This window comes from Saimiri boliviensis, chromosome 2 (assembly GCF_048565385.1).
Source record: "Saimiri boliviensis isolate mSaiBol1 chromosome 2, mSaiBol1.pri, whole genome shotgun sequence".
NCBI lineage: Eukaryota > Metazoa > Chordata > Mammalia > Primates > Cebidae > Saimiri > Saimiri boliviensis.
The window spans coordinates 239,444,829-239,456,831 of record NC_133450.1 but is presented as its reverse complement, the minus strand read 5'-3'; the positions used below and the strand labels follow the sequence as shown (position 1 = coordinate 239,456,831).

General features: G+C 36.9%; 1 protein-coding gene across 8 annotated transcripts in view; it reads left to right on the top strand.

The window, feature by feature from the left end:
• ERCC6L2 (ERCC excision repair 6 like 2) overlaps positions 1–12,003 on the top strand; it is a 201,719-nt gene that overhangs the window by 96,943 nt on the left and 92,773 nt on the right. For all 8 annotated transcript variants that reach the window (XM_074395602.1, XM_074395598.1, XM_074395599.1 and 5 more), the window contains one exon: positions 8,130–8,225. In XM_074395602.1, the coding sequence (XP_074251703.1) occupies positions 8,130–8,225 (96 nt within the window). The remainder of the gene's footprint in view (positions 1–8,129; positions 8,226–12,003) is intronic.

The following is a 12,003-nucleotide window of genomic DNA, read 5'->3' as shown; positions in this document are numbered from 1 at the left end:
TTTTCTTAGAAGCATTGTTCAAATAAATACTTTATTTGACCTTTTATAATACTTAACACATAATAATAAAACTTCATCAAAGTCATTTTTGTAGAACATTAAGATATAGTTAAGGTGTATTTTCTGATACACTTATTTGATACAGGAAGAGAATGTGGCAGACCTAAGGAATAAACTGCCTGTATACTCATTAGGTATCTCAAATACCAGTCCTCAGCTTGAAAAGAGCAACATTCAATTTTTTTTCTTTTTCTTTTTTTTTTTTTTGCTTAACAAGTACCCCTCTGCTGTTAGCCATGTAAGAACAGAGTGACAGGTGTCGAAGTTTAGGGTTCTGAGTTGTAATATCATCAAATGGAGAATCGTCTCATCTACAGAGAGCGAGTGGAGGGTTTCTTTCCTTCTCCTTTAAAGGGATCTCTGCTTCTTCCACAAGAACTGAATTATAACTTCAGAATCTCTTCTTCAACTGGTACAGATCTTACCTGTGGCTTATATATGGCACCTGAGATGGTATCATAAATGGGTCATGCCTGACTTTGCCAGCAAGAAGCTAACTGGAATAGATAATTAGATTTATTCATACATAAACCTTTAACTTCTTTTCTGCTTTTCTCGTGTCTAAGTTGCACCCAATCCCCTAACTTACTCATTTTTTAAAATCCTTTCTAATACTTTCTCTCTATTCCACCTCACTCTTTTCTCTGAGTTCAAGTCTCTGTGACATTTTCATGCTGTGTCTAATAAGCAGTTTTCCAAAGGAGAAAATTCCATTTCTACTGAGCACCGAACTTTAAATCAGGACATTTGGGTTTGAATCCAGACACTGGCTATCTAGGAGATTGCGAACAAATTAGTTTCCTCGCCTAAAAAATCAGGGTAATATTTTGCTTATGGAAGTCTTGAGAACAGGCTGGGTGTGGTGGCTCACACCTGTAATCCCAGCACTTTGGGGAGCCGAGCTGGGTGAATCACCTGAGGTCGGGAGTTTGGGAACCAGCCTGGCCCACATGGTGGAACTCCACCTCTACTAAAAATACAGAATTAGCCAGATGCGGTGGTGCAAGCCTGTAGTCCCAGCTACTCAGGAGGCTGAGACAGGAGAATCGTTTGAACCTGGGAGATGGAGGCTGCAGTGAGCCGAGATGGCACCACCGCACTGCAGCCTGGGAAAGACAGAGCAAGACCCCGTCTCAAAAAAAAAAAAAAAAAGAAGAAGAAGAAGAAGTCGTCTTGAGAGCAAAAGAACTAGTATGTATGAAAATATGTTGCATATTTCCTGATATGTAGTAGATGCTCAGTAAAGGTTAACTTCTTTGCATTTTTGATAGAAATTATAGGAGAGAAGATTATCATTTTTCTTTCCCTAGATGATTAGCATCCAGTGTAAAGCATTAATTAAGTGTGAGTTATTTTGTTAATCAGTGTAGGTAGCTAATGAGGGTAAATGGCAATGCAAAGCCTCAGAGAAAAGCCTGAAAGACAGCTGGGCTTAGGAAAACAGTTGAGGAAGAGAAAGAAAATCATTGTGTTCCTGGATTTTAGTTTTGCATTTTCTTTTAAAAAATGTAAAAATTTATCATTGTTGTCTTATAGAGTATGAAATACAGGATATGCAGATCAGATAGTTCAAAACATGGAAAGATCATAATTGTTGTTATTTAAAATCTAAAATTATACAGGCATTAGGAATTTTCAACTCAGTATACAAACATTATATACATTCAATTTTGCCAAAAGTTATGTTTCCTTTAGAAATTTTATTTTAAAAGAAAGAAGTAGTATTCTGATACGTTTTGGCTGATGAAAACAATGAATCTAGTAAAACCAGTACGTGGTTTTATATTAATAATAAAAACTTTCAAAAAAATATATCTTTAGTGACTTCTCTTCATTGTATACCTTAACCACAGGTGAAGTTAAATAAAGACAAAACTTTTGGCTTCCATTTAAGTGGGAAAAAGACTCTGTAGCATGAATGCTAGGGACAACTTCATTCTTGGTTTTGACTTTCAGAATCATACACTAGTTGACTACAGACAACTTTCTGAGCAAACCGTATAGTTTGAATCACAATGCTTTCATCATTATTCACTTGTAAGGATTAAGTTAAGGATTTGGGGTACTATACTGCCAAAGTAAAATTTTCCAGATGATGTAACTGCCTCTAGGTAGCCCAACACCAGGAGTTTTAAGCTTTGAAATGATCTGGAAAAACATCATTTTCTGTCCCTCATGATATTGTTCCAGAACACTGTTAACTTTCCCATAAAGATGAGGTTATTTCTTTTGTTATGTACCCCAAGAGAAAGAGACTCTAAACCACTCTTTTTAAATAAATAATGAGAATCGTATTATATGCCTGTTAAAATCTGCCTCTTCTGCTTTATTTTGTCTCAATCTCACACCTTTGTATTCAGCTATTAGTATCTTCATTGACCCTCAATGCACAGCAAGAAAAATAAGAGATCTTTTGCCTTTGAGGAGCAATATAATATAATAAATGCCTTATTGGAGTTTATGTGTGAAGATCCATAGGCATTTAAGAAATAGGTAGATCAAAAAATCCCATAGAAGGTTGGTGATGTTGTAACTGGTTCTGCAGAGGTAAGATTTTGTTTAAAAGAAAAGGAAAAGTAAGTTGGTAAAGGGCATTTTAGCAGAAAAAACAGCACAGGCACCAGAATGACAAGGGAACTTAGGTGGCTAGTGCTTAGTGTGCATGGAGGCAACAGCCGGGTGTGTGACTGCATAGGAGACCTTGTGAGTTACCTTAACGAAGCTCAGTTGAACAGAGCGAGTGTAAGTCTGCACTCCGTGGCAGGCCCTGGAAGAGACAGGTCTCTTAAAGTTTGTCACTCGGAAAGTAGAGGGGTACAGGAAGAGTTGTCCAGAAACACATAAAAGGATAGTTCAGTACATATGGTGAATCAGGGGTCGCAGGAGGCACAGAGGAGAAAGATTTAGGTCAGGCTTTGTTAGTGACGCTCGAAGGACAAGGGGGAGGTTAGCCAGGCAAAGAAGGGAGAAGGACAGTGGCGTGAGATCAATGTATGAAGGCGACTTTAAGTGCTTTGGTCATTTGTGGGATAAATTTCAGGAATGACTGGTATGATGCCAGCTGCAGAGGTGGTAGGCCCGGTCATTGAGGCCTGTTGGTCTCTGATGGATAGGAATTAGTGGGTTTAAACAGATGAGTGGTATACTTAGTTCTGTATATTCTGTGCTTAAAACAATTTTTATGTCGTGTGAGAATGGGCGTGGATGTAAGGTCTGAAGGAAGGGAGGACAATTAGAAGACCAGTGAAGTAATACATGTAAGTGCGATCTAATAACAGCGCAAAAAAGGGCAGTGGGAACAAGAATGCAGAAGGGACTCAAGAGAAAAACATTTCTGAGGAAAATGTGACAGGATTTGTTACTGGTTAGCTTTTAGTGGCAAAGAGAAAAAAAGACTACAGCGATGATAGATATATAGATGGCTTTTGGCTTTGATGAGTGATGATATGGTTGGTATCACTAGCCCAAAGAAGAAATGTATGGAGAAAAGGAACTCTGGGTCCCGGGAAGCGTAAGATGCAGCTCATTATGAAATAAGCATGTATGTTATTTCATCTTGTTCTCTTCCTTTTGGAGCGAGAACACAGGGCATCCTGTTGCAGTATAACTCTTGGCTGTCTCTGTGTGCACTCTGACAAGCCTGAAGTACATGCGGTAGCACGCTGACTGCCTGTGTTGTGATCAGCATGTAATGGTGGGAATAATCTATACTTCAGAATCCATTCTGCGTTAAGTCTATGTGGATGTTATTGTTAGCCACATTTTTAAACTTTTTATTCTGAGATATTTCTAGATTCACAAGTAGTTTTAAGAAATAATACAGAATGATCCCAGGCACTTTTAACCCATTTCCCCCAATGTAGTATCTTGTAAAACTGTAGTGCATTATCACAGCCAGAATACTGACGTTGATAGGTGAAGAGCAGAACATTTCCATCAGAAGAATCCCTCGTATTGTCCTTTTATGGCCACAGCCACTTCCCTCTCTCCCTGAGCTCTAGAAACCTCTAATCTGCTCTCCATTTCTATAATTTGGAATAACAGAATCAATAATGTTACCTAAATGGAATCATAAAGTATGTAACCTTTCGGGATTGGCTTTTTTCACTTAGCATAATTCCCTGTAAATTCATCCAGTTGTTGCATGTATCAATAGTCCTTTTCTTTTTACTGCTGTTAGTATTCATCATATGGATACTCCACATGTATTTAAACATTTTCCTGTTGAAGGGCATTCTTTCCAGTTTTCAGCTACTAGAGATAAAGCTATTATGAACATTTGTGTGCAGATTTTGTTTGAACATTAGTATTCATTCCTCTGATATAAATGCTAAATGGTGCAACTGCTGGATTATGTGATAGTTGCCTATTTTGTTTCATAGGAAATTACTGAACTGTTTCGAAAGTGGCTATATCATTTTATATTCCCAACAGCAGTGTATGAGTGATAAGTTCTCCTGCATTTTCACTATTTTTTAAACTTTAGCCATTCTGATGGGCACGTAGAGATAACGTCATTGTGGTTTGAATTTGCATTTACCTAATGTCTAATGATATTAAACATCTCTTTATGTGCTTATTGCATACAGCTGGTATTAATGCTTCTGTAAATTGTAAAATTCTCCAATGGAATCTCCTGGGCCTGGAGAGTTTTTCTTTCCTAAGAACTTTTAAAATATGTAATTTCTTTAATGGTTGTAAGACTATTCAAGTTGTCTGTTTCATTTAGTTGAGTTCAGTGGTTTGCGGTTTTTGGGGAATTGTTTTTCTTCTAACTTGGTGAATTTATGACCATAAAATTTTTATAGTATTCAGTTATCCTTTTAATAGTTGTAGGATCTGTAGTGATATCCCATGTTTCATTCCTAATATTGGTAATTTGTGTATTCTCTTTTCTTAATCTTTGTCATTGCTAGTTTAGCAAAGAATCAGCTTTTTTAAAAGTGATTTTTCTCTATTCTGTGTTCAGTTTTATTCTGCTTTTATATTTACTGTTTCCTTTCTTATGCTTGCTTTAAGTTTTTTTGCTTCTTCTTCTGGTTTCTTACAAGGAGGACTTCAGATTATTGGCTTGAGGCCTTTAATTTTTTTCTAATATAAGCATTTAGTGTTCTCAATTTTCCTAAGCCCAACTTAGCTGCATCCCACGTATTTTGATACGTTATATTTTCATTTGTGTTACATTATTATTTATTTCTCCTTGTATTAATTTTTTTTCACTTTTTTGGGGATTTCAGGTTTTGTTTGACTCAAGCTATTTAGATGTATGTGTTTAATTTCCAGGTGTTTGGAATTTTTTTGTTGTCTTCCGGAAATGCATTGTTAGCTTGATTACATTATTGTTAGAGAACATACTCGGTATAATTTCAGTTCTTTTAAATTCATTGAGGTTTGTTTTATGGCCCAGGATTTGGTCTAGCTTGGTGAATGTTCTAGAGGAACCAGGAAAAAAAAGTGTGTATTGTGCTTTTCTAGGTAGAGTGTTCTATAGATGTCATTCAGATCCTGTTGGTTGCTCATGTTCTTTTATATCCTTGCCGATTTTTCTCTCTAGGAGTTCTGTCAGTTGTTGGATGTGGGATGTTGAAATCCTCAACTATAGTTATGCATTCATCTGTTTCTCTTTTCAGCTTAATTTGGCTTCGTGTGTCTTTTAGCTCTGTCATTTTGATGTGTTCACCTGGCAGATTGATCTCTGTGTCTTCATGCATTGTCTCTCTTTTCTCTAGTCATTTTCTTTGTTCTGACATATATTTTGACTAATATTAATATAGCCAGCCTTTTTAAATAATTGCCTGGTGTATCTTTTGTCATCCGTTCACTCTCAACCTGGCTGTGTCATCCTATTTAAAGTATTTTTTGTGTGTGTGGAGAGCATATTATTTCTTCAATCCACCCTGCCAATCTTATAATTTTAAATGGTATATTTAGGCTATTATAGCGAAGGTAATTATTGATGTTTTTTATTTAATTTTTATCTTTTTAGCTCCTAATTCTAGTTGCACTTTTTCTCTTATTTAGACATTGTTTTAGGATTCTATATTTGTTTATGTACAGTGTTTTTTAGTATATTGTTTTATGTAGCTTCCTGGTAGTGACTCTGGGTATTACATTGTACATAGTAACTTCTCACAGTCTGCTGGTATACACGTTTACCAGTCTGAACAAAGTATAGAAACTTTATTTATATTTAAGCTCTTTCCCTACTCCACTTTAAAAATAGAATTATCTTAGGTATTTCCTCTATATCCCCTAAGCACCATATCAGATGGTGTTGCAGTTTTTCTTTAACCATGAAATGTGATTTATGAAACTCATAAGAAATAAAATAGTATTTATATTCACTCCTATTTTAACCTATTCTGATCTTCTGCTTTCCTCTTTGTAGTTCCATGCCTTATTCTGCCTTTTTTTTTTCTTTTATGAACTTTCTAGCCACCATTCTTTTAGGTTAAGTCAGCTGGTAACAGACGCTCTTAGTTTTCTTTAGTCTGAGAATGTCATAATTTCCCTTTCCTTTCTGAAGCATATTTTCTCTGAGTATAGAATTTTGAGTTGGCAGTTCCTTTGTTGCAGCACTGGAAAGGTGTGCCACTTTCTTCTGACCTCCATGGTTTCTGATTTTTCTCTCTGCTGTTCAGATTTGGTAAATGATACTGATTCTCATCATGCTTACTGATTCGGTCTTCTGTCTTTTCCTCTGTACTGCTGAGCCCATTTGGCAAGTTTTGTATTTCAGCTATTTTTCAGTTCCAGGATTTTCATTTTGCTCTTTATATCCCTTTTTTTTTTTTTTTTTTTTTTTTGGATGAGACTCAATTTTTTGTTTGTTTCAAGCATGTTTGTAATTGCTTGTTGAAACATCTTTAAGATGGCTGTGTTGAAATTCTTGTCACATAATTCCAACATCTGATTCATCTGTCTTTTCATATTCAAGCTATAATTTTCCTGGTTCTTGGTATTAGTGATTTTTTATTGTATTATTGTTTCTTGTTTTGAGCATTGTGTTACAAGACTCTGCATCTGATTTAAATCTTCCGTTTTAGTACACCTCTTCTGATACCATGCCAGCCAAGTAGGGGTGGAAAGCTAGGTTCCGTATTTGGCCTCTGCTGATAGCCTGAGAGGGAAGTGCTTTCCTGCTGCTCCCTCCTGGTATCCCCTGACACCATGGAGAGAGACCCTGTTATCACTGGGCCGAAAACGAAAGCTCTAGCTCCTCGCTCAGTCTTCTCTGATACCACCCCAGCAGGAATCAGTGGTAGTGTCTCTTTGTAGCCAGGCAAGGGTAGGAGTTTAGCATCCTCATTCAGCCTTTGCTGACTAAGGCAGGGATGGGGCCGCAGATTGTTCCTGGGTGTTTGGCAGGAGCAGGGTGGTTATTGTCTCACATTTTTCTGTCTTTCAGGTCTATACCTTTCCTGGTTCTTTGGCTAAAAGGAAAAGGCTCTTCTTGGGGAATTTTGTTTGTTTGTTTGTTTGTTTTTTGTTTGTGGCTTTTGGCATTTCCAACAGCTTGGGATATGTTAAGAACCCAGCCTGTGGTATCTTAAGCAAAAAAGCAAGCCAGGGAATTCATTGTCATGCCATTCCTTAGGCCTTGTAATCCCTAGCCTGCCTGTCTTCTCTGTGCCTTCCAGAGCTTCATGTTTATTTTCTATGTAATATCTAGGATTTTAGCTGCATTTAGTAGAAGAATAAGATGTACATCTATTCATGGATTGAGTTTTTAAATGTATTTATTACTTTCGCTAGCATGTACTAACAGTTTTTAAAAATTAGGTCAGGAAAGTCTTGCCAAAGTAGTATTTGAGTGTCAAGAAAAGCAAAAACCAGCACAACCTATTGACGTGAGCTCTAATGGCCAAGTTTTTAGGATTTTCTAGAGTGGTAGAAGTAAAATTGTACCTTAGATATTTTATTTGTGGCATTTTGCATTTTAATCACCACCTTACTTTGATGAAATTAATGCAGTACTGTACTGTTTTGGCTATAGAAACCTGGCACAGTTGAGTTACAGCACAACAATTAGTTTTTGCTGTTCTAATGCACATTTCTCTTTCCTCCAGGGCTGGTGGACTAGGCCTCAATTTTGTTGGTGCCAATGTTGTTGTATTATTTGATCCTACTTGGAATCCAGCCAATGATCTTCAAGCCATAGACAGGTATAATGCTGACAACATTTAAAGTGATCTGCAAATACTTTTAATCTAAAAATACTCTTGAACTTTTAAGGTTGCTTATACTATGATTATGATTAGAAGAAAGGGGAAAACTTGTAAAAACATACGTTTAAGATAATCCTGACCTTCTCAATCCAAATAGCAGGCCGAAAATAGCCATATTTTTCATCCATCCCAGAATCCCATTAATTTGACAGAAATGACTTCAGAAGAAAGAATAAATTCCTTATACTGTGGGAAAATAGAATAGTTTCTGTACTAGTAGATCAGAAGTTTTGAGAAACTCCTGGGAGATAAAAAGCAAGTAGAATCTATCATCAGGATATCAGCAGAGAAATACTACAATCCTAAGTCTGCAGAAAAGAATACAGAGATTTCAAGCATGGGGTTGCAGCTACAGTATGTGGGTGTAGACACAGTGCATCCTTCTGGGAAGTTGTTAATGTGCTGACTCTAATACAGATTCCCCTCCCACACTCTACTTTAGAGGGGTTGGCCGTTAACAGGTACTCTTTGATTAAAGCTGAAAGAATGATTTTACAAATTTTATAAATAAATGGGGAATTGGACTGTAGAAAGGTTCCTAGAATGGGTGTTGGAACCAGATTATAAAGCCACAGCCAAGCCTGAAGGACTTCCAGATCTCCCAAGGGCATGAAAAGAGGAAATAGACCTGTTACCTGCATGGAAACACGGAGCAGCTTTCCAGTGATTCACTGAGTCATCGTGTTCATCGTGGAAACGCGGAGCAGCTTTCCAGTGATTCACTGAGTCATCGTGTTCATCATGGAAACACGGAGCAGCTTTCCAGTGATTCACTGAGTCATCGTGTTCATCATGGAAACACGGAGCAGCTTTCCAGTGATTCACTGAGTCATCGTGTTCATCATGGAAACACGGACCAGCTTTCCAGTGATTCACTCAGTCATCATGTTCATCATGGAAACACGGACCAGCTTTCCAGTGATTCACTCAGTCATCATGTTCATCAGGAATGGGAATGAAGAATTATGAAATGTTTTAGTAAAATCAGCCCAGCAGGAAAACAAAAGGACAAAGAGGAAAAGCCGGCGTGGAAGGGACTGAAATAAGAATAGGTGCCAAGAGAGAAAACTACATTAGAAAGTCAAGTTAGTTCCTGGAAATTAAAACTACTGCCAAAATAAAGTCACTCAGTAGAAGGTCGGGAAAAAATGGAGAGGCTAAAGGTAGTCATTGATATGGAAGATAAAAGGAATGAATATTTTTAAACATAAAAAGTCAAGAAACAAATAGATGTGAAATATGAATAAAGAGAAATTGAGGAAAAATCCCAGAAATCATCATATGTCTATTCCAGAAATAATGAACAGAGACTGGAGGACAGGGGAGATAATCAATGACAGGACTGGAGAAAATGTTTATTAATTTTGAAGGGATACTTAGTATAAAGTAGGAATAGTGACTGAGAGGGAGAGAAAACATACATGATAGTCATATTTCTAAGTTTCAGAGATAAAGGGAAGGGCTAAAAGATTCCAGAGTGAGAAACAGGGAGAGAATTATTTGTAAAAACTTCAACAAAAAGGAAAAGACACATTATCAACAAAGAAATGAGAGTCAGACTCAATTCAGCAGATCAGACATTGAAGAACATACATTTCGTCAGCATTATAGGATTCTAGATGACAACAGAGTTGTCAAAGTGAAAAAATTTATATGGCTATAAGCGAAAGAAAATTATTTTGACTTGCATTTATAATCTGTGGCTAAAATTTTAAGTCTAAAAAATTATAGTATGACTGAGCGGTTTCATGCAGTTATAAAGAAAGGATTCCCTAAAATATGAAGGGATGGTATGAAAAAATTAGTAACAATCAAGAGCTAAAATGTCATGTAATTTTGATAAAATATCAGAATAAGGGTAGGGGAAGAGTAAAATTGTGTTAGGTTTTTTCCCGCCCCCTCAGGAAAGGACCAGGATATCCCGGTCAGTTCTCAAATTGTGTGCCAAAAAATGTTTTAAAATACTAACAAAAAATTTAGGGGCAATTACTAAAAGAGTGAGTTATAATAATTACCTGGTACAGTTTCCAAAAACACAGATGCTCACACTCCACCCTGCAGGCATTCTGATTGCGTAGATGTAGAATGGGACTCAACATTTTACATTTTAAAAAACACCTCGGTTGTAGATCAGAGGACGCTATCAACAGAGTAAAAAGGCAGCCTACAGAATGGGAGAAAATATTTGCAAATCACGTATCTGATAAAGTATTAATGAAAAAAATGCTCATCATCACTGGTCGTTAGAGAAATGCAAATCAAAACTACATTGAGATACCATCTCACACCAGTAGAATGGCGATCATTAAAAAATCCGGGAGACAGCAGATGCTGGAGGGGTTGTGGAGAAATAGGAACACTTTTACACTGTTGGTGGCAATGTAAATTAGTTCAACCATTGTGGAAGACAGTGTGGCGATTCCTCAAGGACATAGAAATAGAAAACTTAATGCCATTGGACTGTACTCTTAAAAATAGCTAAAATGGTAAATCATATGATGTTTTACCACAATGACTTTTAAAAACCACCTACGATGATTACTATACAATTGGTTCTCAACTCCAATTTGAGAAACACTGGATATCAAGTGTAAAACTTCCAAAAGAAATGAGAGTACCAAGAAAACTTAATTATTTTAGTACATGATAGGAAATACATAGTTGTGTTGGGGAAGATAGAGGAAACTCAGAAAGCGTGACAAATGGTGTCAGAAGTAAATTCAAATGTAAATAGGAATATGTTAAAACTGTTTTTTGTTTTGTTTTGTTTGTTGAGACAAAGTCTCTCTCGGTCGCCCAGGCTGGAGTCCAGTGGCATGATCTCGACTCACTGCAACCTCCGCCTCCCAGGTTCAAGCGATTCTCATGCCTCAGCCTCCTGAGTAGCTAGGATTACAGGTGCCTGCCACCACACCTGGCTAATTTTTGTATTTCAGTAGAGACGAGATTTCACTGTTGGCCAGGCTGGTCTCTAAACTCCTGACCTCAGGTGATGTACCTGCCTTGGCCTCCCAGAGTGCTGGGATTACAGGTGAGCCATCACGCCTGGCGAAAACTCTTTTTAGAAAGAAGGAAAAAAGAAAAATCAGGGAGATGGTAACAAAATTAAGAATGGATGGCAATGTTAATATCAAACAAATTATTAACAGAATTAAAGACAAAAGGCATTAAGCAAAACAAAGAGGGCAACAATCCACCGGGAAGTTATGAAAGTCACTACATAAGAAAGCCAAAACACTTATACACGATGAGAAACAGATCCACAATTACGATGAGAAACTCCATCTATTACAAAATAACAAATTAACTAGGCTAAATAAGTATGTAAATTATTTGAATAAAAGTTATCTACCATAATTTAATAACTATATATACAGACACACCTCATTTTATTTTTATTGTGCTTTGTAAATAATTGCCTTATTTACAAATTGAAGGTTTGTAGAGATCCTGAGTCATGCAAGTCTTCCTGCACCATTGTTTCAACAGCATATGCTCACTTGTGTCTCTGTGCCACATTTTGGTAACTCTCACGTTATTTCAGATTTTTTTATTATCACATCTGCGATGATGGTCTGTGATCACTGATCTTTGAAGTTACTATTGTACTTGTTTTGGGGCACCATGAACCATGCCCCTATAAGACAGTGAACTTAATTGGTAAATGTTGTGTGTATTCTGACTGCTCCCCTTATTTGTCATTCCCCTGTCTCAT